Here is a 26,610-nt window from a genome sequence, read left to right as displayed (position 1 = left end):
ATGTCTGCACTAAGTTAAAAGCTAAACCAGGAAGGAAGTTGCCATCACTATGCTAGATGGGAGTACTTTGCTGACATGTGCTTGCTTTTGAAAAAACCAGTAGTCTTCAGATTAGGACTAGGAATAATTACCGTGTTTATTTTATGTTTACCTGACTTTTTCAAAATCCATGAAGGTGAGTGATCAGCTTTTAAAATCACCTTTTATTTATTCTGAAGTCTGCAACTGAAAAGTTGGCACATGCTTTCCTAAAAGCAATGGTTAGGATGCTGCACACATGTGGAATTTGCAAAGGATATAGACTCTTAGATTTTTTACCAACAGAGTAAATTATATGTGGTAATTTGAAATGAGTTTGTCATTCATTTACATATACTGCAGAATTTTTGTTAACTATTTCAATGCATGTATTTTTATAGCCTTCATAATGAAGAAAGTAATGAAAATGCTAATGTTCTTTTCTAGCAGGTGCTCATGTATTCAAAAACAACTTTTTAGAAGTTTTTATTCTTAAACGCTGTTAAACTTTGTACAATTACTATCTGGCAATGAGATGCTGTCTGTGAAAGAGATATGCAATGGTAACCTGAGAAAAAGTAGAGAAGAATGGATGTAACTGAGTAAATCAAATCTTGTAGCATAAATGCCAAATACTTCTTAGTGATCCTGGAGGCTGATACTGAATTTAGGATAAATGCAAACTATGCATGTGTACAAGTTACCCGTTCAGTGCTTTTTAAAAATTCCATGAGTAAATTAAAATAGTTTTGCACAGCCATTCCTAAGAAAGCTTTTGAATAAATAAGTACTATAATAAAAAGCATCCCTTTGACAAAGAGTGTATTCTCAGGCATCATAACATAATTTCTTTATGAAGCATATAATTTTCTGAAATAATTTAGTATCAAAATATCCAGATTAGTTTACTTGTATTTTTTTATTAACCATAAAGAAAGAACATATCAGTAATTAGAATATAATGTATAGATTTTTATAGTTTATAAATTAACAAACTTGGTAAGCTGTCATAAGTTTTGAATATCGTAACTTTCATCATTCAGTTTAAGATATTGGAATAATAAATGTTTAACCTCCATGCAGAAGTGAACAAAATGTTTGGTAGCACAGATTATCCAAACTAACAATTACAGGACTATTACCAGAAGGAAACATTAACCTTAGTGTCAAACATCAAAGAATAATTATATATTTCCATGATAATTTTTCTAGATTGCTCTTACTGGCCATGCTTTAGGCTGCAATAGTGTGATCACTGCAATTCTGTCTTAATCACAGCATGTCTAAAATAAGATTGTGATGTATATGTGCAGAACAGAATTATACTTGGGGCAGCACAGATTTATATTTGGAAAATTAGAATTATTGCTGCATTTTGGATGTTTTAAAAACTAAATTACTATATAACAGACTGCAATGATGTCTGAATTACATTATAAAGTAAATATGTTGGACAATTTATTCAAAATCTCTAAGGATTTTGGGCCTCTTGTTCACCAAAAACCTTCTGTTGAAAACCAGTTTTATTTCAAATTTTGCTGTACATTTCAAACCTAAAATGTACAGAATTTTTTGTAAATGTTTCAAATTGCTGGTTACACCATGAGACTTCAGCAGACAGAGTTGTTGGAAATCTTTCAGATGTGAAATATAATCACTGGCTCTTCCTCTGAGAGTTCCTAAATGAATGGCAGAAACCTCCTAATTCCTGGATGTCTTATCTCAGGGGAAGTTCCAGCATTTACTTTCATTCTGGAGAGGGAATAAAAATTTAAATCTATCATTAAACAAAAATTTAGGGGGAAATCAATTTGCAGAAAAACAAAAAAACGTTTAATTTTTTTCAAAAGAATACAGTTCAGCATTACCAGAAGTGAAATGTTTCCTTTCTGTTTGTAAAGCAACACATTTGCTTGGTTACAAGTCATTGAACCTTTAAATTACACTGATTTAGGACAGGAAGTTATGCTTTTGGGGTCTGATGCTTTCAATCCCAGTCCTATCCCTTGGGTCCTGCTACTTGCTGGAATGTATCTCCTTTGATTTATCAGCTGTGTATCCTCCAGCTTGTACTGTAGGTCTTGTATCTCTACAGTATCACGTGGAGACTCCAGCTTCCATAAGGAAGTGATAAAAAATGCAACTGTATACACTGCTGCTCTCACTCAAAACAGAATACTGAAAATCAAATTAAAAAGAGTCAAACCTATGCAAAGTGAAATATTTATGATTTTCTTAATGGGAAGCAAGTTCTGTAAAAATTTTTGGTCTTCCCTGTGAATAATTTCATTTTAATGGATTTGGATTTAATATTAAAAACCACCCTGTAAATAGAGGCTTTATAGAAGAATTTAATAATTACAGAACTTCTTAGCATTAAGCATATGGTTGCAGATCTTTGGATATAAAACAGTTTCCTAGAGTTACTTTGCACAGTTTCATCTCAGCAATCCTTTTTTAGTATTCAGGCTGCCTGTGCTCAGATGTCACAAAACCCTTTCCAAATTTCTAGAGTGATGTTTACATTTGGGAGGGTGCTTCCCAGTCCTGCAGTAAGGAGCAATGAGTATGGGATGGCTTTCTGTCTGCCATGTAAACCACTGGGAAAGTGTGGTGTTGTTGCAGCCCTTCTTCAAGTGTTCAACAATCTATATCCCTCCTTAGAAAGGCCACAGTCCTCTGACCTGGGAAAAAATACGTGTTTATGCTACATTGTCATTTGATCGGCTGTCTCAGTGGAGACCTTTCAAGAGGATGGTAAGCACCCTCCCTAACTCAAAACATTCACACCTTTTCCACTCAGACAACAGGCCTTTTACACACCTACAGCGTGGGTCACAGGCAGCTCTGGAATCCGTTTAACCATTTGTGGAGTTCAAAATGGACTTTGCAGTGCTGAACATAGATGTCTGTCACAGTTCTGTCAGCAGATTCCCAAGTCCATGTAAAGATTTCTTGGTGAAAATGATATGTTAGGGAATTATGATTAGGTGCCCTTGAAAGCTGTAGCAGTGCTTTTAGACTGGTTGCCCAGAAAGCCATGGCTTGCCATGAGAGCAGAGTAAGCAGAGTAAGCATTCACTCCTGGCTCATCTCCACAGACAAGTTCTACACAAAATGCTTCTTTCAGGTGGAAGAATTTGATCTCAGAAGCTTGCTCCATGACGTGTTGTGTGGGTCAGATTGTAAGCGTTTCAAGGAAAATTCTGTGTCTTGCCTCAGGGAAAGATCAAGCTCTAAATTTTTTTCTGATATTCCTTTTTATATCAAAATGAACTTTTTCTTACCTGTGTGTTTTACATTTCAATTTATTAAGTTTTACAAGGAGTTTTTGACTCTCTGATGTAGTGTTAGTAAAGGGAAGGTAATTGACTTTGACATTGGAGTTTGGATTTTATTTCTGTATCCTGTCTGGAATCTTTTACTGAATAATTCCTGAGGTCAACCTGCTGTTCTGTGAATGCAGGTGGCCAGTTGAAGCCATCAGAGTGCAGCTGAGCACTGAAGAAACTACAGGCTATATTTTGCTCTCCATACATAAGGATCTATGATCACATTGCTCCAGTTGCTCATAATGGGAGTTAGATACCAAATTTTCCCTTTATAGAGATGCAAGGGTACTGCCAGAATTGGAAACATAGCTATAAAACCGTAGGTTAGTGCTGCATCAGCCCTGTAAAGTGGTTATTCATAAATACGTATTTCATGTTGGGGTCACACAAATGTTTTTATTCTTGAGTTTTTGTATCTGAAAAAGTACTTCAAAGTTGCTGAAAAAGTGGTTCAAAGTTAACACAAGTAAAAATTTGCATTATAAAGCTCTACTGTAATGTGGAAGACAAATCACACTCATTTACAACTATGTGGTTTTGCTGCTTGCCAGAATTGCATTAATGTACTCTAGCTATGGTATTTTGACACTGAAATTTGACTATGAATACCAAACCCAAAGGTCATAATTAAAATCCACGTTTGTTGACTGAATATAAGAGAATGTGAAGGGTGTGGCTGGAGCATTCAGCAGCATTTCTGTGTATTTTCACTCTGTGGTTTCAATGTCATTTGGAAAGAAAGCTTTCATTCTGATTATAGCTACTTTACAACATAAATGCATTGGAGTGTTGCAACTGCACTGTTCCGGGGTTGAGCTCCCTCTCCAAACAAGTTTTCTCTTCTTTTGAAGAAGCATAAATGTGCTTTCTCTTCTTTCGAAGAGCAGTCAAATTGGAGCAGCTTTGAAACAGGAATGTGACTAGATACCATCAGAAATTCCAATTCCTATTACAATAGTTTTAATACAATTCAGCAAATAAAATCCAGCATCTCGGTTGTGGGAAGACTCTGTGCTTCCTTTCTCTTACATATGATACATTTAACATCCCATTATAACCCTCAAGAAAAAAGAAAAAAAACCCGTGCATTTCATCATAAAATGGTTGGAATATCTACTGCATGATGCTTCTAGGCACATACTTGTCCATGTGTCCTATATGATTGTCTGACTAATGTATCACTCTTTCTTTCACAGCTAACACTGTAATGGTGTCCTGCATGGATGCCTGTTCATCAAGTAACACCACTTTTCCACTTTGTACTTTTAACAATTCTTACAAAAGATCAGTGCAACAAAGAAGAGAAGCCCAGACTATTTTGCTGAAGGTCATTATAAATAATTCCAATTTCCAAAATATTGCATGTATTTGCCAGTCATCCTGGAGGGAAGAACAGTCCCACCCTAAACAGACAGACTGTGAATCCAAGAGGAATGTGAATGTTGATCATCAAGGATCAGGGTCAATAGCTAAAAAAAGTAAGTAGGGTAAGATTAATACTTAATTTTGAAGCAGCTCATTACAAAATAAAAACCAAGTTTTTATTTGGTACTTAGAAGAAAATTATATGCTCCTGGTTCTCTGTGGTCTTTGCAAGTCTATGAACAATGGTAATATTTAGCTTTTCTTTGAATGGCTAGAAAATGCTGATTTTGTGCTAGATTCTTAGTGGCATTCATTCCTGGTTGTCAGTGAAACATGTGGTAGCAAGTACTTTCTAAAGTACTTAATTTATTTCTAAGGAGTTCTAAGTACTTTCTGACAATTTTTCAAGCTGAATTTGCTTTTAAATGTCATTATGGAACTCTACATGTAGATTGCTGATATTATGAAGATAGGTTGTGAGCAAGTACCTGAAGAACTAATTCATTAGGTAACTATTCCGATGGCAACTATGCAAGAAAAAAACATTTTTGTGTTTGTAGTCACCATTATCCTCAACTGTGTAGTATCAGAAATAGCATTACATGTTTTATAGAAAGCAGCACTGCCTAAGGAATGGGACAGCAGTACAGAGGAGAGGTAGCAACACCCATATCTTTTCAGAGCAGTAGCAGGCAATTCCTTCTGTGCCATATACACTTGTAAATATCTGGAAATCTTTGGGGAAGAGGATAACTCTTTTTAACATTGTCAGCAACAGGGGCAATAGGCCAAGTCCTGAATATAAGAAATTCACTTATTTTCCAACCATATATTTTCCTTATTACAAAACAGCTGTCTTAACAAGTATGAAAAATAAAAGCTTATATATGGACGACCTCTGTTTTCAGTTATACCTGTACAACTAACACTTTTGACAATGTTTCTGTTTCTTGTAAATGTAGCACAAGCCTCACATCTTGTGTGGTTTGAAGCAAAGCAAGGACCTCCTGCAACTGATAGCGCACAGACAGTGTGTGCAACTTCAAATCTCTGTCATCATAGGCTTCTGCCTGGGTTCTATCCTTCTCATAGCCTCATTTTTGCCTGTTGCCTTTGACAACTGACAACAAAAAAATCAACAAAAAAAGGTGATAGTAAAGCAAAAAAGAGTTATACTTTGCAGGTAAAATATATAGATAATCAATGCTCTTCAGAACTGTTCAGAGTAACTTTACACATTATACATTTATCCATCTTTTTCATAGTCAGTGATGTAGAAACCTTTATGTTGTTGCAAATGAGACAGAGAATTCACTGTACTTTTTGAGAGTTGTCTCTTGATCTACTACTTGCATAACAGCTTTGTTTTAATTTTTATTTCCAAAAGCAAAAGGCTCACGTGAAGTGAAAACAGAAAATGTTACTTATTTTTATAAATATTTTAATTTCACTACGGATTCCAAGAAAGAAGTAGAGCATAATACGAAGTACCTGATGGAAATCCACATCAACAATTCAATCGTTGGAGGACAAAGTTCAGCCAATGAACAACTAAATCATTCTTGTCTCTTGGCAATGATGGAAGACCCAAATGACTGTATGAATATTTCCCTGCAACTGAAGTCTTATATGGAATGTAAGTTACAAGGGAGATTCAGAATGGAAATCAAACTAGAAACAATATAATCTCGCAAAAAATCTCAAGTAGGTAGTTGTCTGCTTCCAGCAACTATTTGAAAATATTAATATATTTCACAAGAACAGAATAAATTTTAAAAAAACCCTTTATTAAAAAACAATTCATAGTAGACAACTGATGATTTTTATAGTGATTTAAAGTAATTTAGCTGCCTCACTACAATATGCTTAAAAGATAAATCTTCAGCTCAACTAAGCTTAGTTTTCCCAAAGGAAACCTTCAGTTTTTCATATTTCTCTTTGTGCTGCAAGAGTTTTTTGTCTGATTTCCTGACCATAGTCAGGGCTTCCATTCTGTCTATCTGCAGCACTTGTCATTTAGAAGTTGCTGAATTATTGCATTCAGTTGGTTTTGCATGGAAAATGTATTTTATGCTGTACATTTCCTGGAAAAAAAATATGTTTTTTTAGAGTTGGATTAATATATGTTAAATAAATCCAGGAAAAATCCTGGAGAAAAAAGGGCAGTTTAGGATTGTTCTGGTTTTTTGTTTGTTGGGAATTTTTTAATAAGTGTGTCCAGCCACGAGAAGAGCATAATTTGTAACTTGCCCTACTACCTTGTGTCAATACTATGAGCTAACCACCCTTTGTTAATACTGATTTACCTGGGTAGCAGTAATCTCCTATTAGCAATGAAAATTAACAATATGTCTTTTCTTTTTTTTTTTTTTAATTTACTTCAAAACAGCTAAAGAGGTGCTCAGGGATTTACTAAGCAAGGCTGATAATCAAGTCATTACAAGCCAGTACAAGATGGGGTAAAGTGCCCTGTTTAAAAGGAGCCTAGATTACTGTATAAAAGATATATTTAGTTCTAAATTAGGAGGAATGAGCTGTGGGGTCATAGGCATTTGCCTCACAAGTTCTTGATGGAGAAGATACAAGGGAAGTTGAAGTCTAATTATACTGTTCTAAGTCAGGGAAAGGGAAACAGTAGTTTGGCCACAGTCTGTAATTTGGTTTTTTATGATTTATAGTAACATAGCTGGTTTCTAAAACAGTTATTTGACAGTGCTAAGGCACACATTAATGTGCAGGTGCCAAATAAGCTTGAAAGGCCATTCAAATAACCAGAGGGGAAAGTTCTTCAAGTAATTTCTTTGTTGTATACAGTCCTGACTTTTACAAGTTATTGAACTAAATCCCTGCGGAATGTGAGTGCTTTTCTGCAGCAGCTGTTGTCCAAAAGAGCGTCCTACCTCCTGTATGCAGTCCCATGTGATTCAAACCAACTTTAAAGGAATTCCCCAGAGTGCTCCTGTTGGTGACATTTCCTCACTTTTTTATAAGAAAATTTCTATGTGTAGAATCTTGCCTTCTCTCGTATATGAAGGTGGACCAGGAGGTTAAGAATGCCAGTACAAGCCAATGTTGGACCTCTATGCAGACAGAGGGGACATGTATTACCCTTGTTCTACCTTAAATATAAATGTTTATCTTTGAAGCATTTTCATTGGCTGAATTGAAAAGTTTTCATTCACTCAGTCATCTGTATCTATTTCAGCTGTGGGGAGATATTTAGATATAGATGCAGATATAAAAATACAGGCAAAAATTAAGCTAAATTTTAGACAGGGAAATTAACATCAAAAAACAGAGAAGACTGAAAGAAAAATGCATAATGTCTTATTCTTTTTTTGATTTTTTTGTTTGTTTGTTTGCTTGTTTTTTTTTGTTTTGCTTTTATCTGTGGGGATAGGCACAATCCAAAAACCTACCAAGATGGAATGTACTGCTTTTCTCTTCTGCCAGTAATTTGCTGTTTAATTTCCTCTCTTGTACATTTTATGGACAGATCCAATGTGTATAACGAAGATTACTTGGCTCACTATGATTGCAGTAGTTTTTGTATTTACTGTTTCATTCGTCATCTACAAAATAGTCCAAGAAAATAAACAGAGCTGTAAGTAATACATAGTTAATCTGAATTAATTTAAATTTCTATGCAAGTAAAAACATATTAATTTATAATAACAAACTGTTGATTATTACTGTGGCTCAGACACTGATATTTTGATTGTTAAATGGTAAAATCTTCTTAGAGACTGACTGAAGTACTCAGATGATTGATAGTATTACCTCTCATCTCTTTGGTGGATGCAAAAAATTGTGTATGCAAATCCAAGCTTGTTGATGGCAAATTAAATGTGGGGTTTTTGATAGGTGATTGGTGTCTTAGTGATATGAACATCTAGTTTCACACTGATTTCAGTGGATGAAACAATTACTGTTAAACTTTGTGGAAGGTTTTAAGCAGAAATCCCAATGACCAGTGTAAGTGAATGGAAATACCCTTTCCTTCTTCAAGATGATTTATTTAAGTCATAGTCAGGAAAAGTTATAGGATAGATATGAGGAGATATACACCCATCTGTCTGTCCTAAAAACTGACTATTCAAATTAATTGGTGGTAGAATCCCATGCAGGGCAACCAAGGTGCCACCTTCTTAAGCCAAGAGCTGAATTAAGCCCAGCTAACATCTCTTTGCTATTGCTTCAGCAAAGAAAACATTGCTGTGATTTCTGAACCATCACTATTGACTATTCCAAATGATTAGAACTTTGCTATGAGAAAACTTGCCATTAGTTCAGAGATTGAAACAATTGTTTCTAGAATATTCCTTCAGCCATTACAGGCTCTTCTCTTCGGATACAGGCTGAAATCAGATTTACAGAATTTTCTCTAGCAATATACAATGAATAAAACAAGAATAAAATTGTAGGAGTACCCTGAGCTTGAGACTTTTGAGCAATCAACATAAAATCCTCTGCACAAAAACAGTGCTGAAAATTGACTGCTCATCAGATGCAGGTCCGTGTCTCTCTTCCCAAGCCAGAGGTAGGTGGTAGTAGGAGCACATGACATACCTTTCATCACTGTGAAAAGAATATTACTTAGGCTGTTACGTGAGGGAATAACTCTCAGGTGCTGTTCACAGCAGTTTCCAGAGGCGCTCTGCTTTGTGTCAGCCCTGAGCAGGCAGAATGCCTCTGGACCGCTGGCATTTAGTTGCTATTGCCAGGCAGGCCCCCTGTAGTTCAGAGGTGCTGAAAGGAGACCCTGGTCACAGGGGTAGTAAACCAAATAATAAGCCATATCCATTCCCCTGATCATCCTTACTGTATGCACAGGTAGTTTTGTTATGACAGAGCAATAGAAATCTAGCTTTAATCATACTGGAGCAGAAGGAAGAAGAGTGCCCACACACAAAATGTTTCTGTGATTTTTTGCATAATGTAAATATTTCATGAATATATTTTTAATGAATAAGCCAAATAATTACTTGAGATGTCAAGTTTGCACCCTCCCCACCCCAATGAAAGGAGCTCCTTGCCAGATTATGTTGCTTAAATACATTATATTTTACTTATTGCTAGAACAAATTTCTGAGATATATTTTATGTATATAAAACCCCAGGAAGTGTAAATTAGGACTTTATAAGAGGGCTATTAAGTGCTCTAATTTAAAGGACTTTTATTTGTAATTTGAAAGCTACTTATAAATGTCACGTCTCTGATTTTCTATGCTTTGAGTCATAACAGTCTATTTTTAATGTAGAACTGTAAGTAGTGATGATTAATGATTTAGTACCTTTATTCTTAAACATCACTTTTTTATTAGATTCAGGTATTCAGAGTCATCGTGGAGACAAACAGGGAGGAAGAGATGCCCTTTTGAGGCTTTTAATTACTTACTAGCTTCAAGGATACATTTTCTGCTAATTGAGGAAAACTGGGTTTATAAGTTAAATTTATAATATGCAACATTATAACCAACATCATTATGTGACTGATAAAAAGACAAGTGCATAAAAAACCCCTTAAGGTTTATGTGTATATATTAAGATGCCACCTTTCATTGCAAGTCTATACACTAATATTTTTTAGAGTGGTGCTCAAAGAATAGAGCAGAACTATTAGCTATGTTACTAAAACAGCTGTTATGAATTTTTCCAACCATAATTCAGTTAGTATTCTTCTTTTCATTTCTGAGCACGATAGAAAGCCGTTAAGAAATGCAGAATTACTCATTTCCTCTTGAGACCTTTCAAGAAATTCTGCTAGGTAGACTCTGAGGCTCTCTGAATCATTATACTATTTTCATGAGTGCATAAAATAAAATATCCAAATAAACTTGGTGGAGGTTACAACTGATCCATGACAAAGGCCCTAAATTGGAAATTAATTGTTTTTCCTTTTCCTTTCCAGTCTTGTCTCACAAACACTTCCAAAGCTTTCTTTGACATTAACTGTTACACTGTATGCTTGGGGCTGTAGCATTTTAGCTCTCCACTGGCTAGTCATAAAAAAATTAATGACCTAAATAATTTTAACTTAATGAATTTCTTAGTGTTCTCAAAGGAAAAAGATAAAAATAAATTCTGTTACATAGAATTGGAGCGAGCCTGTCACCAGAAGCTGGCTGAGCTGTGGACTGCAGTCACTGCGGAACAGGGCTAATCACAACAGCTGCACAATCATCTGCAATAAGCCCATTGAGAGCGCAGCATTTAGAGAGCAGCAGAAGGATGGAAGGACTGAGAGTTTATGAACTGAGTGCTGAGGAACAGCCAGAGGTGCCCAGTACAGCTCTGGCTTTGTCAGGGGTGTGGAGCTTGCTCTCAGACTGTGCTTTCCAAGATGAACACCACACTAGCCAGGAATCTGTCAGCTTCCTAGGATGCCAGCACACTCCATCCTTGCTACTTCACTGTCACCAGTGAGAGTCCAAATCTGTACTGAAATATGTACTTTTCTTGATATCCTTCCAAAATTTGTTCAAGATACACAGTCTAGAAAAAGGCAAAGAATAATTTGAAAGGGACAAACCTGAATGAAATTTCTAGAAATTTTCATTCAGGGAAATACAAACCATCTGGCCCTTGGTTTTTCCTCATCACCTTATTCTAACACCTTCCTGATTTTTTGAACACTTTTCAAGGTTTTCAAGAGTTTAATAATAAAGGGTTTACAAGCTTTCCTTCTAATCAGGGCTGAAGGTAAAATAAGATATTTTGTTTAAAGCAGATTATAAACAAAGAGTAGCAGCATCAGTTTCTACTGTTCTAAGAAGGAAGAGCTCCAGACATGCAAGAAGAACTGTATCTGCTACTAAAATCCATCCTTTACCTGGTAAGTATATAAAAGTAAAACAAAATTTAACAAATCTTGAGGCATGAGGAGGTCAAGAAAGATATTTTAAGACTTTCCTGTCAAGAGATGCTTCAGGTTTGTTTCAGAGTTTCCTTGGTCCTACACAAATTTGATCTGGCTTATGTTAAGGAAACACTTTTTTGTTTTAAAGAAATAAATCTGACAACAAAACTGTAAGAAGACATATATATCATGTGGGAATGCTTCTCCCAGTCTTCCCAGTGTGTTGCATTAATGACTTTGAACTTTTTAATTTTTGGTCATATTGTGTGCCAGTTTTGAGGTTTGTCACCTGAGTGCTTTGTGTGTGTATGAAAAGTATACAGAGATGTTTATATGTGTATGTATGCTCTATGTGTTTGTGACTCTTGATAAAATTTGCTACCAAAGCGTGGCATGAATGGCTGCAGCAGGACTCAATAAATGGTTTTTCTGGCACTTCATAGCCAATTTCTAGGGTCCAATTCCCACAAAATGCAATTTTTGAGTTTCAGATAGGTAAAAAATTGTGGTCTTCGGAGAGTGTAGTATGCTTACCACAGATAAATTAAATAGCATGGCTAAACTCAAAGTTTGGATTCTAGAAAACTGGATTTGGCAACAAATAATTGTGTGAGTGCAAATTATCAGGTGTTGCTGTGAGTGTTACTGACATTGCTTAAAGAATAAAGTGTTTTTAATAAATTTCATGGATTCTAGTTTTGTGAAGGGAGCTATATATTTAAAAAGATTGGCATGAACGTATAGAATAATAGCTCTGACTAATAGCAAACTAACCTCCCTTCAAAACAAGAAAAAATACAAATCCAGGACATGAAAAAAATTATTTTAAGTATGACTTAAGGCTTAAGTACTTTGCTTTTTGTCTTGTTAGTTCTTTGGGAGTAAGAGGAGACTCAGTAATTTATGTCTACAACTCAGTATTTCATAGCATTTCAATTTTACCTAGAAAAGAATGAATAGCTTCTTATCTGTCTGAATTCCCCTGTGAGTACAATTTATGCTTCTTGCTCTTAAAGCACTGGCTATCTCTGAGATATATTTATGAGCTCATTATTTTCATTCTGCAGGGAAGGAATTACTTTTCTGACATCTATTGTCTTGAGTAGCTTCACTAATATCATACTTGTTTAATCACATGTTCAGAATGGCATTTTTAATGTTGTATATCCAAGGCATTTTTGATAATAGAGTCTTATGGAAATTCAAATCTGCTTTTACTAGATTTTACTGAAGAGAATGGGAATCCCTTATTGGTCTGTCATTCTCACTTTTAAGTGCCTCCCACTACAATCAATCCATGTAACCCAGAAAGATGCTTAGTTGCATGAACTGCTATAATGGGGTTTATTTTAATATAAAATTCCTTGGTTTACACACCATAATTTCAGTCAATCCAATCCATTTTATAGTTTATACCAATATAATTTAAAATACAATCAAATCCTTATGAATAATTTATTCTTTCCACAGTTGCTAAGCTTAGGATTTGCTGCCATGATAATGGATTATAAATAGCTACAGATGACTTTGTTGACAGCCCTTGACAATATTTTCCCTATAATTAGAGCATAGCTCGCAATCTTGAAAAAAGCCATTGAGATCCACTGAAGACAATACAATCACCCTGGAAACACAGTAATGAGTGCTTGAGAGACTATGACAGCATATCATATAGATGAAAAGATGTATAGGTACTCCTGAAAGGTTATTTGAAGTTAAGAAATTACAAGGGAAAAAAAAGAGGGAAGCCTATACTTGAATGGGAGTGAATTCTTAGGAAGCTTAGTAAATTACTGGCTTAATGCCACTGTGATCCTACAAAAAAAAGTAATTTACAGCATGGATGTTAGTTTGGTGAAACTGTTAGCGGCTTTATATCCATGAATCTTTGCCAGTAGAGGTCCAGTGACCAGAGGAAATAGGGGAAAATGTATAGAATGTTCTCTAGGGAAAGATTAAATTTACAACCTTCCAAATTCCCAATACTGCAAAGGATTAAGCACATATAGCGAGGAGAGGGGAGTTTAATAGCATTCTGGTCATAAATGTTGACTAAATGTTGTCTGGACTGTAAAGCTATAAAAGAATGCACTAGACTGTGGGTTGTACAAAGTACATTTTCTAGACTTCAGAACTGGTCTGCCATTGCATTTATGTACAATAACTGTCCCTTGAATGGTATTAACTGGTATTAATATGGACAAAATATAGTTTCCCTTAAATGCATCCACAAGACAAAGGAAAGAAGAGAGGGTACTTTTTTCTACTGCAAGAAGTAAGTAATTAAGTGGCTGATCTGTATTTCCAGACACAGAGCATTTTCATCAAATAGAACTTGATAGTAATAACACATGGAAAAGAATCCATTGAAGCCACTTTGCTTTGCATTTACTACAGAGAATCTTTGTAAGATTCCCACACATGAGAATTTTATTGCAGGAATTTCTTTGAAGAGCTTTCTTAAATTGAAGAGGCAGTAGAAGAGGTTTTAGAAGAGCTTAATAAATTAATAATGGCAATTAGAAGGACTAGAATGTATTCCCCACAGAGTTTTAAAAGAACTCAGATAGAAACTGCTGAATTGTCATTTGCAGCTTACTGCTTAAATCAGTCTCAGATGAAGATAAAGGGAAGAAAGTTTACTTACCCTGCTGTTATTCCTCTTCCCTAGCCCATTTTCCCTAAACCACTTTGGTACCTCTTCCATTACTAGTAACTGACTAAGTGTAGTTATTCTCATGTAGCTGTATCCTAAAAAAAAGGCAATCCTGTCCCATGGAACAAAATTACTTGTTGGGAGCAGGTCCGTGTCTGTGAACTGTATGCTATATTATTTAAAAAGAAAAAGAAAAAGAAAAAAAAAAAAAAAAGAAAAGCAAGAAGAATTTGCAGAGGAATGAGACTGCATAAATCAGAGCATTTAACAGAGCATTTAATACCTAAGCTGAATCTGCCTAGTAGGGTTTGGAAAATTCATTAATATAATTAGATGGATTATACTTAAGTGGGAATTTATATTACTAGAATCTTATCACCATAAATTCCCATTTAGACTCTCTTTTCCTAGAATAAGAACAACAGTCCTTGTTTATTTTGATTCTATTTTGAATGTGGCATAAGATGTGTTAGGAAAAAAGCTTGCTCCTATTCCTTTGCTAGAACTGGACAAACAAGATATTGTTAAAATCATCATGTTATTGCTCTACAGCCTGTGTGGGCAGCCTTAGTTCAAGCATAATACCTTGCTCTACATTGCTCAAAGAGTATATTCATTTTTAGTGATACTCCATTGGCTCATGGAGTCACAGTTTGGTTCATTACATTTTAGGATACAAATACAGGATTCCTTGATTCAGTTGTCTGGCTCACAGTAATGCAAAGTTAATTCTGATGGATGGTAATTTTATAACTCATCCTGAAAGAAGAGCATTGCAGGGTCACAGTGACAACCAGTATTCAGAGAATAAAACCTCAGGCTTCCTGGCCTGCAGTTGTTTCCTGGACTGTTTAGGGTTTGTGACATCCATAGTATTTGATACAAGTGGGCTTGACAGCTGTAATTTGCACAGAGGAAACAAAACAAATTCCTTCTCATTTGAATTCCTGTACTGTTTTCTGTGCTATCCTATTAAAATAATAGTTCCTTTCCCACAAGATTAGAAGAAATAGGGGAAATTCTGCCATATCTCTGATGTGCTGCTGCAGCTTCAGGTTAGTTGACTAGTTGGAAATAGAAGCAAATTCTGGCTCAGCAGTGTCAGGGCTGACATCCCAGCGAGTTCAGACTTACTCCTCCTTGTATTCTGCAATACATTTTCTTTTTAGCAAAGAGAACAGGCACAATACATCCTCTACAGAAGCAAATAGATGCAAAGACAAGAAAGAGAGATTTGTTTAATCATGGCTAACTGAAACATCAACTATTTGGTGGTCCCTCTCAGTTCCTGCCATAGCTGAATGATTATCTTTCTCTCTGCAACTTACATGAATGATGCTGGCAAAAGCAAAGCTTCTCAAAGTATTCAGTATTTAACATAGACTTAAAAATTTCTGAAATGGAACATAACCAGGAAAATTGTGAAGTCTTATTACCACTTTGGAACTTTAAAAATTTTTTTCAGATAAAAAGAAGGATAAAATCTATAGGATTCAGGTAACTTTAGGGAGCTTTTTATAGCCCCTGTATGCTTTCCATAGAGCACTGATGCACGAAGGACCTTTTCTCTGTTCACTTTGCATGCATGCAGAACACTGTTACACACAGGGACTGAAGGGGATATCAGCCTATATTCCCATTCTGTCCAAATTCATCCTGAGGGTTAAACAAGATCCATTGTTATTTTTTAAAAACTGCTCCAGTATTTCGACTTTGCTTTTCATTTGCAGCTGCTTAAGTGCCGAGATCCAAACTCTACATTTTAATTGCATTTGTAAAGAGAGAAGCCCAAATGACTTAGTCAGTGGAGAATGAACATAGCTAGATATAAGTGGCATAGTTTATCCTCTTGTTGTCAGCTCAGTAGAAACCCATTTGTAGGTTTGCAGAAGTAATGGATAGTCAGGGACAGGATAGGCCTGGAGTTAAAATACTATTTGTGGTCTACAGTATTTCTTTGAAAAATGCATTGGATAAACAACTCTGTGTGCTTTCGCCTGACAATGCTATCTCTGCATTTCCTTATCTGTATTCCACTGAGATACTCTATCAGGATCTGTGTGCTAAAGGCATCACCTCACCCTGTGTGTATGACAAATGAGCTGAGGCTACATCATGTGTGCCTGTGGCAATCTGTGCTGTCCTTATGTGAAAATGAGTCAGGAATTTCACACTCTAGGTTTCCATTGTTTCTGCTTAACTGAGCAAATATAGGGGTTTGTATTTTGGGGGACTCTTACATAACCTCAAATTTGCATGCTCTTGGATTTTCACTACAATTTATTCACAAATTTATTTCACACAAATTTATTTGCCTACCTTCAAACTGCTTCCCAGACAGGCTTGGAATCATCACATTGTAGTCCTACTAGTATTAAGAGGAAGTTAAATACCAAACATGGTTAGTATTTTCAGTAATGTCTGTCCATCTCTTGTGTTCAGATAGGTCTCAATTATTTTCAAACTTGCATATGCAAGGCCAACACTCTGCAGATATATTTGCTGTTAATAATATGGAAAAAACCTATTTTAACTTTCAATAGTGAAAACCAGCAAACAGCAGGTTCCACTTCCTGCACAGGCCACAGAGATTCTGCCTGTAATTCCTGAACAAGAGCATTCTCACGTGGATCAACTGTAGAAGGTAAGTAAACATCTTACAATCCTGATTATTCTGGTTTGCCTCATATATTTAGAATTAATAGTGTGGATAGATGAACAAAATAAAATAAATTATACTTCTAGCCACGTGAATAAGATGAAAAACTGGATAATGTGTTTTGTGAGGGATAGGTGGCATGAAAAGAGAATCAGTTTTACTTCTGCTACCAAAAGTGATCTATAATCATATGTGTTAGCCTAAGAAACCCTGTGTGTCCCTGCAGACCTTTGTGCAAATTCTGACACCTTTCTTCTGGTGCAAAACGTGTGTCCTAGACTTTAGCACTGTGCTGACATTTGTTTCTACAAGGGTGGAGGAAAAAAGCAATTTTCAAATGATCTCTGAAGAAAATTCCATATTTGAAATAAATAGCCTCTTTATGAAATTCCTCAAGCAAAAAAAAAAAAAATTGATTGCTCTGTTGTTCTTACACCAGTCAGAAGGAATGACAAGAACCTGGTTTCTGTTCAGAGCTAAAACTAATCTCCCAGTCCTAACTTTCTGCAGCCACTGTGCTGCAGTAATTGTTTCAGGAATTCCAGATATAAGGAACCAAATCTTCATAGAAATGTGCAGTAAGAGATATCTCTTCCTGAAAATACTTGTAATGTCTAGACAAAACAGATGCTACTTGAATAAGTAATACAGACTAATATTTCAAGTGCATAGACCAGATGATGGCTACTTGCACGCATGATATTATTGTGTATGGTGATTTTTTTAGGTTAAAAGCTTAAGGAGTTCCTTCTTTTATACTTCTATTTAAATTGGATAGAGTTTTATTGGAAACTCAATATAATGTCTTGCTATCTTTTTATTGTGTTAAAAAATTTATGTACTGAAGAGCAGTTCGATTTTTGTGTTTCATGTGGAACCATGAAGATGAAATTGCACATTGAGAACACAGCTAAATAAAAAATTTTGAACAGCTTTGTTGACAGAAGATGAAGTAATTCCATAGTAAATTAATAACTAAGCTAGATAATTTTTTAGTGTTTGAATGAGACTAGCTGGGTTATAGGATAGTATATTATAGTTATTAAAATACTGACCTCTGTTTAAGTGATTGTCCTCCATAGATCCTGTGAAGACTTACGAAGTGTAGAAGTTGTTATTATAACTATTTTAAAAATGAGGCTGTCAGGAAACACAAAGTCATGACATGACTTGGGAACTCTGTGACATAACTGAGAGCAGTTCCCAGATCATCTGAGTGCAGCTTGTTGCCATTTGGACTCAGTTTCTGACTAAGTCGGTGCTTTCCAGGCCCCATTAGCCTTTCTGTAGGGCAGCTTCTTCCCTTTCTGCAAGAAAGAAGCAACTTAATTGTTTTTTTTTTTTACTCTTGGGTTAAAAATAAAATATTTCTAAGGCTGAAATATGATGTGCTGCTAAGCAGGTTCTCACCTGTATTCAGTGCCTTCACTTATACAGTATTGTGGCTGATCATTAGTATGCTTTGTTAATTCTGTTCTTCCTCCAGAATATTGCAGTCACCTAAAACTCATATTTTAGAATCAGGGGGGAAAATGTCATGGCTCATTCCCATACAAATTTAACTTTTGTGTTGCTGGAGGTGGGAGTAACTGTTGGGGTGACCTTTTGCTTTTATTACCTTAGCTGTTAGGAAGGATAGAAAGAAGAGACTGCACAGCTTTTCAGATTTTTGGTTGCTCTGTGAGACAATATATGAGATCCAGGGCACTTTGGCTTTAATGATTCCCTTTCCTTAATCTCTGTGTGAATGACTGAAAGAAAAAGATTAGGTATCTTGAGAAAGCACAAAAGCCTTGTTCAGTGCTGTACAGAAGCAGATTTGCTTTTCCAGATAATCTTCCTGTCAGAGGAACAGCTGGCAGTGAGGTGAAATCCAGATGTAATATGTGGGAATAATGCTGAATACATTGTAAATTGTAATGTTACATGACATTGTGTGGAGACATTATTAAAGAATGCAGCTGCAGAAACTTAGATCTAGATCTTGCCTTTCATCATGTTTTGTTTTGAATATGTTTCTTAAAGGAATGTCTCAGAGCTCAATACTCTGTGAAAATAATAAAAAAGCACGTTCTGCTTTAGTTTTACTTTACTTCCTGCAAAATACCCCCTTGTTATCGCTTCATCTGATAAGGTCAGATCCACATCATTGCTTCATGTGTCTGTGGGTGCCTCAGTTCCAGGAAAGCTTGCTATCTATGAGTACTTGTGGTAACTGAGGCTGGGGAAGGAAATTGTGATCTGCTTTAAGCACAAGTGCTGGCTTTGTCTCTGTGAAGTCTCTAGAATGCTGTTAAAGACTCGTTTGCTCAACTGAGAGAAGCTGTGTTACAAGTACTGCACATGAAAGCTAAGTATTGAGGCTGGAAAATGCTAAAATAATCAAATTCCCAGAATTTCCAAAGACAGTTCTAGACTACATCAGCTTGATGAAGCGTGGGTTTTTCTCTGAAGGAGGAGGTGGGGTGGAGATGAGAAGTACCAGGGAGCTTCTTGATCAAACCCTTCATCTTTGTATCACTGACAGCTGCTCCCCTGAAGCATCTCGCTGATACAAGAACCTCAAATAAGGAAGGGTTCTAGGCAGAGCTAGAAACCTGAGAGCTCCACTGGGGATACTGCTCACGTCTGCCCTTCCCTGCCTCAAACCTGGCTTCTGTCAGGTTGGTAAGAGTTACCTCAATGCCTGCCCTGAATCAGACAGGCAAGATGAGTTATACTTTTCCTCATCCTTTGCCAGCTGGAGCTGTACTTGGAGAAATTAATCACAGCACAGTGTTTGATTTCTCTGTCAGGAGACTACCTACACTGTAGCTGTGGTAGGTGTAACAGCAGTTGTGAGGAGGAGGAAATGTAAAAGCAAGGATCACTCTGATCATGATCATTATAGCTAATGAGCTGGAGAACCTGCTGATGGCCTCAGCAGTGGGCCTTAACACAACACATTGAAAGATGGAAGGCTGAAAAATATTTGTTTTAGCCATGGGAATGGTCAGCAGAGATCTATTTGCCTATTCTTTGCTTGTCACTCCAGTCTGCAGCAGTGAAGTATTGCTCTTACTAGTAGATGGAGAGAGATATCAATAATCAATTACACATTGCAATTTTCTGCTGTTTTTCTTTTTATGACAAGAAAAACACTTTTCTTTCTATAAATGTATTTTTAAGTCTTTAGATTTAGGACAATTTTCTTGATTATAAAATGTGAATATATGGATAAACATATGACTGTACATGTGTTGCCATGTTTATCAATACACTTAGATCCAATTGTGTGGTCTATCTATCTATATATTCTGTGTGTGCACACAGAAATGCACCCAAATGCTTTGCTCTTCACTATTGCACTGACAGTTAATTCAGCTACTAAAAAATGCTAATAAAAAAATGTTCTGCACTTGTGCCTTTGCCAAAGGGGAATCTTTTCAACATATATCACTTAATGTCTCTGTGTATTTTCACAGTAACTATTACAACTACACTTGAGTACCAAAGGTAAGAATCCTCCTGTTTCTTCCATATTTCATTAAACTACCATATTAGCAACTGTCCTGGAAAACAATGAATGAGCCATGTCCCTCAAGTGTTCAATTCAGTAGTCCTGCTAAAACCACGCTGCAGCTCGATTCCCCTCCCCTCCAATTGGAAGCACAAAAGGCAAAGACCATGGCTTGAGATATGAACAATTTAGGGGAAACAGCAATGAGATAAGAAAACAATAACAAAAGGTATAGGCAAGGAAACAATGTACATGGAAAGCCTGGGACAATACTGACTGGCTTTTCCCCACCACTTTTCTCCCCACTGGAAGGAACACCCTTCTCCTTGGAAGCAAGAGTCCCTTATCTGGGCTCCTGGCAATGACCTGAGGTGGTATAGAATAATTTCCTAGCCACGCCCCCAGGCTCATCCCCACACAGCTACTGCAATATATTAACTCTGTCCTGGCCAGAACCAGGACAACATATGACAGCTGTCAGTGTATTTTCTTAGTACTGTGGGAAGATTGTGACATTAATTACCCTAATTTTGTTTAGATTGGAAGCATGAACATTTTATTCAGGGCATATATTTGCATTCAGGGCAAATACTTGCATTCAGAGGCAATGCTGCTCAGGTAAGAGCTAGAATAAGGCTCTGGAGACACGACTTTTCTGTCTCTCCTAATGACACCTCCTTACTAATTTGCATGGGTGTAGGAAAGAACTGTTTATCTTCAGCTAAAAGAGAGGTTCCATAGTGCTTTTAACAAAGCTTTACTTGCATCAACAGGTACTTTTAAGAATATTACTTCCATAAACTATCATTTTTAGCAACTATGAAATGCTATGTGATGTATATCTGGTTTGAGAAAACATGAGGATTAGCACTTCTGAATGTGCATGATTCAATGGCCATTCCCTAACCAGTGGGGGCAAAGAATAATTGAAGTAAGAAATTAAAGTGGGCAAGTCAGAGCCAAAGCATCGTACCCATATGTAAGATGAAGGTGTTGGAGCATTCAGAAATATGGTTTTCTTGATGGATATCCATGAAATCATTGTTGAGTAGGGAAGGTTTTGGCTCAACTTTCCCTTGGAGGCTAAAGAAGCCTGCTTCAAGGAGTGTCCTGCCCTTGTGACAATCTGCCTTTCCCTGGGGTGGGGCTACGTGGAGCCTGGGCAGACTGTGCAGCTCACTGGCCTCTCTCGCTCCAAAGCTGCACTTCAGTCTTAGAGTGGTTAGGGCAGAATAAAAGCCACATGTTTATAGCATGGAGAAATACTGTGAGCCCTCTCCTGCAGTACCTCTGTCCTCTGCCTGTTTAAGAGGAAGCAGCACTGTATTCTCTGAATCAAAGGCAGAATTAATAGATTTCATGAATGGTTAGGGACAGAACAGTGTTCTATTTGGGGAAATTAGAGACAGATAGAGACCTGACAGTTCTTGAATGAAGTGCTGCCATTTTATGAGAAAAGAAAGAAAGAAAGAAGAAAACTCAGTGTCTTAAAGCCAACTGTTGTGGAATTTTTTTCCTTGAAAGTGCATGGTGTTATGCTCTGAGGTGATGCTAGATCAACTTCACACAAACTGGTCACTATTACCCAAACATTTTATTTACTGCATCAATCTTTTTGACAATCAATGCCTCAAGGACAAGATAAAAGAATCTTGGTGTTCTGCATCCCATTAATTTTTATAATAAAACCGGTAGACGTGTCAAAGACTGCATAAAACTGAGAGTTCCACATCAGCAACTGCCAATGATTTTTAGTACACTGCCTTTTGCCATCTGTCTTTGTAAAGAGCTTTGAGATCCTTGAACACCTAAGGTGCTTCATGTCTCTGTAGTTCTTTCTGAGTGACAGTGTAGCTGTACAGTTAAATAAGACAAGTTGGTCTGCAGTGAATATAGAATTTAAGGCACAATCTTATCTTCAGGTGAAACTGATTATAAAACTGGAACATGAGGTAGATGACATAACTGGCAGGGACAACACGTGGTGTATGGCTAAAAAGATGAAAACCTCTGTCAAAGAAATTGTAAAATAGAAGAATTTGATTGATCCCTTTCCTCTCTTACAATCTGAGAAGCATGTGGGCATGAAACCCCCTATGGGTACAAGGGTTAGCACAAAAGATCAACAAGTGTATGAGAGGCTGACTCTTATCCACCAACATTCAGATTATCATTGCCATCATTGTTTTCTAATTGTTTTCATCATTGTTTTCACTCCCATAGGAAATTAGAAATTTGATTGTGCATATCCCAGTCTAATGCCAGGAAATTTCAGTGCAGGTATATCTAGAGTATTACCTGGGCTTTGGCTGACTCTGCTGCTGCTTTCCTGAAGAGGTCTTTAAATGCCATCATTGCTGAACTTAGTAGCACAAAAAGAAAGTGCAACTGAAAATATTCTTTGCCTGTTTTCCTTATGTGATTGTGGCTTTACAAAAATGTTTTCATATTTAAAAGAATCTGTTTCTCATTTTTCTTCAAGCAAGGCACCCACACAAACAACAGAAGATAGGAATTATGCAGAGAGAAAACAGGGAAACTCATAAGACATTCTAGCAAAGGCATGTAAGATATTCTAGCAAAGGAATGAGGGGAAGATTAGAGTTGAGGTATTTCATGCAGGTATTTGTGAAGAACAGTAGGTGTGATTTTAAATTACTGGGATCCTTCCAATTATCCTTTTGACAATTTTTCTGAAAGGATAATTTCAGTGCTTGGAAGTTGTTAAACTTATCATAAAATTTGGTGTGAAGCTTCTGAAGGGAGGTGTTCTTACTAGTACTGACCTAGTGGTTTTGTGGGTTGGCGATTTCTGTAAGACTTCATTTTTTACACAGTAATTCTGGTTGATAACTGTGATTCTATGAATTATGCCCTCAGGCAGCTTTAAATTGTTTTCAGAACTGTATGCACTCAATTACGTATTTATTTTTTTAAATATAATGAAAGGTAATTCCTCCTGTTTTTGCTTCTGCAAGAGATTCTAGTCTTAATAGCACATTAAAATGACAACTCCTCTCAGCACTGAAAAGCTCACAGAATCAGATTGCTGAGTACATTCCAGAGTACTTGGCACAATTACTGGGTCCTGCACTAAATGCATGCCAGGCTGTGTTTCTCTCCAGAGGAGACACTAAGTGTTCCCAAGGGAAGCAATCCTGCTTACTGGCAGAACTGGACTATATGGGGCACTGTGCAGGTAGTTTAAACCCACTGCTTCATTACCTGGCATCAATATTTGATGCAGTCTATCCTGCCTACACTTGTCATTTTCTAGCTCACTTTAGATGCTGCTGCCTCCAGTATGATTTCACAGCCAAGGAACACTTCTGAATCCAGTTCCTACCATGTAAAAGAAAATGTAGACAGATGTTGTAATCCAGCCTGCAACTATGGGAACTACCAGAATGGGTGACAAGCTATATTTGCTTTTTCACTCAGTGTGCAAGTTACAAGTACAGAAATCCTGTACTTCCACTCCACCCCCTCTTCTCCTCCCTCAGCATGTTATAGTTCCCTAAAAAGTAAGAGAAGCTTGATTGGAATCTGTGTGCTCTGGGAGCTGCAATCCAAATTCAAAAGTGTCATTGATGGTTAGTGAGAAGCAGTTCACTTGTGAATGTTGAAAAAGCTGCTTTCACTTCATTATTTCCAAATTTGTCCTGTCATATAGCAGTATAGAATGGTAAATGCAGTTGGGCACAGAAGAGCACTTCAGCTAGGTGGATGTGGTGAGCCTGGCTCTGCTCACCCTTCCATTGCCAGCTTCCCTGGAAGTGGGTAAGACCCTGTGTGCCTTGATCAAGTTCCTGTATCACACTCTTGTGGGGCAGGTACCTGAGCCACCACTCAGCTGCCAGGTATCAGTCTCAGGCTTTTGCCCCAGCCTGATGTGCATCACTTATTTTGTCTGCCTTTTAGTTATAATGTTGTTTTCTTTTGTAATAAAGAGGAGAATTCATTATTGTGAAAGTCAAAATTATGACATTTGGGATAAATTAGAGAAGACTTACCCTCCTCTTTTTTTTTTTTTTTCTGATATTATTTTCTTTAATTTCAGATATCACCCTATGAAATACCAGCACTTTTGGATGAAAGAAGACACATCATACACCACAGAAGAAAGCATCCCCATTTCCAGCTTGGGGGGCTATGTTATCCATCTTTTCATAGGAATGACAATTATGCATTTTACTTGACAAGTTCCATTTTTTCCATCATAATTACTTTGTATTTAGAAAATAGGAATAATGGACAAATATGTTTTTCTGCATAAGCAACTCTGAGAGCAGAGTACAGATTTCACATCTATTTTCTGTTCAGGATTCATACTTAGTTATATGGTTGCAAGATAATCCTTGTGATAATTACATATTTTTATCAGGATAAACATTTATTTTATATATTCCATAGGATAAGAAGTCTGTATAAAGCTAGGAATTATCCTCTACTTTCATGAAATGAGCACAATTTTCAACCTACTTAATGCTCTAGCTGACTAAGATGCCTAAAAGATACAGTTTCTGGCTGTTAGGGTGGCCAAAGTATTACAGAAGGAAAGAATTCACTAGCAAGCATGTTAGTTTCTGCAGTAAACCAGGAAGACGATCATAATTTGTGTAATATCTTAGTGGATAAAGAAAATAATATGGAAAAATACTAATTTGGCTTCAAATCACAAGATCATAATTATTATAAATTTCTAATAACTCATTAAAACATTAAACGGGTTTGTACTTTTTGAGAAATTGCATTTCCATCTTTTGTTCTAGCTTGGGTCATTAGCATTCCAACCCATTATCTCTTGGAACTTTTCCTTACTTTCCATTTACTCCTGCTCCTCTGAGTGCAGTGGAGCTGTTTGGGCTGAGCAGGGTCTCAACTCCTTTGGTGCTAACACATGATTTGTGGGTACCGCTTAGCCATCAGTTACTAGGCAGAGACAGAAATTGCCAGGACTTCAGGCTCCCTTGTGCTAAATCCATCAGGATGAACAGATTGTAAACTGCCCATTGCAAACATATAGGCAACAATTTAGCATCCAGTTAATGCTTCATTACCTCCATTCCTTACATTTATACAGCCTTTCCCTCCTGAAGCTTTCTGAAATTGAATTTTCCAGTCTACACTGAGCAGTTCAGATTTAATAGGAATAGTTATGAACATTAGCTTCTGAATGATTTGAGTGCATATGGATATTTTTGTATTTTGTTGGATAAGTCTCAAGTATTTGTTTCTATTGTTTTTTATTACCGTCTTATTAAAAAAAATAAGAGGAAAATATTTTCTTGATTTGGGGGTTTTTGTGTTTGTTTGTGGTAATAAAGCTTCTCAGAAGCAGAGTTTTTCAGAAGCAGAGTTTTTACGAAGCCTATAAAGGAAACCTCTCACAATTTGCTTCTCAGTTGCTTCTACCTACAAAGAGACATATTTGTCTCAATTCACTACAGAGTTGCTAAGGCCATTTTGGTCAGTGTTTACATACTTCAAGTGATTCAAGCTATGTATCGCTTTTCCCCTTCAGTAATCCAGAGATCTTGACAGGAACAGGCCTGCTTCTTGTGACCCCAACTTAATTTTCTTCCTTCTATAATTTAATTCTATTATTATTATTGCTATTTTTTTATTATTATAACCTGCCTCTTTTCTTTTCCTAAGAAAATAAACCATGATTTGCTATTTTATTACCCAAAGTTATCCCACAGCTCTCCAACTGTTTGGTTTTACTACCCTGGAAGGTTCCATCTTCCAAGTTACCTTTAAGAACACCATAAACAAGAAAACCCAAAAGGCTCCTGCAAGCTTTTCTTCTCTGCTCAGTAAAGCTTACCGTGTCTTCTAACTAAGATCCAAACTACAGGAAATAATGGAAGAATGGGGGGACATTGGTAAGGATGTTAACAAAAAATGTGATCCTGAAGTAATTCTGGTTGAGAAAGATTTTAGGTGATTCCTGGTCCAACCTCCTTACACTGGAGGAGTGTTGAAAACAACTGGTTTAGTCTTGCCATTTTCTCCTGAGGTTTGGTTTCTCTCCTCCCACATCCTTGCAACTACTTGTTCTCATCTCTGGCTTTGTCAGAAGCGAACATGTCAGGAGATAAAGGATGTCCTGGTGCAGCCTCTCAAGCACAAGATGATGGCCAGGAGGGAAGAGCCTCCGAAATAAACAAGGGGAAGAAGACATAAAGGTGGAGGAGGGGTGTATGTGTGAATAAAACT

General features: G+C 36.6%; 1 protein-coding gene across 1 annotated transcript; it reads left to right on the top strand.

The window, feature by feature from the left end:
* Nucleotides 1-25,661, top strand: TMEM156 (transmembrane protein 156). The gene is given in 7 exon segments (XM_030270926.4): nucleotides 1-175; nucleotides 4,547-4,828; nucleotides 6,103-6,351; nucleotides 8,212-8,319; nucleotides 11,443-11,550; nucleotides 16,774-16,874; nucleotides 24,449-25,661. Coding segments are annotated over 6 exon segments (1,020 nt in total). The 3' UTR covers nucleotides 16,872-16,874; nucleotides 24,449-25,661.
* The last annotated feature ends 949 nt before the right edge of the window (nucleotides 25,662-26,610 follow it).

This window comes from Taeniopygia guttata, chromosome 4, assembly GCF_048771995.1.
Source record: "Taeniopygia guttata chromosome 4, bTaeGut7.mat, whole genome shotgun sequence".
NCBI classification, from domain to species: Eukaryota; Metazoa; Chordata; class Aves; order Passeriformes; family Estrildidae; genus Taeniopygia; species Taeniopygia guttata.
This window is presented reverse-complemented; position numbering and strand designations above follow the sequence as displayed.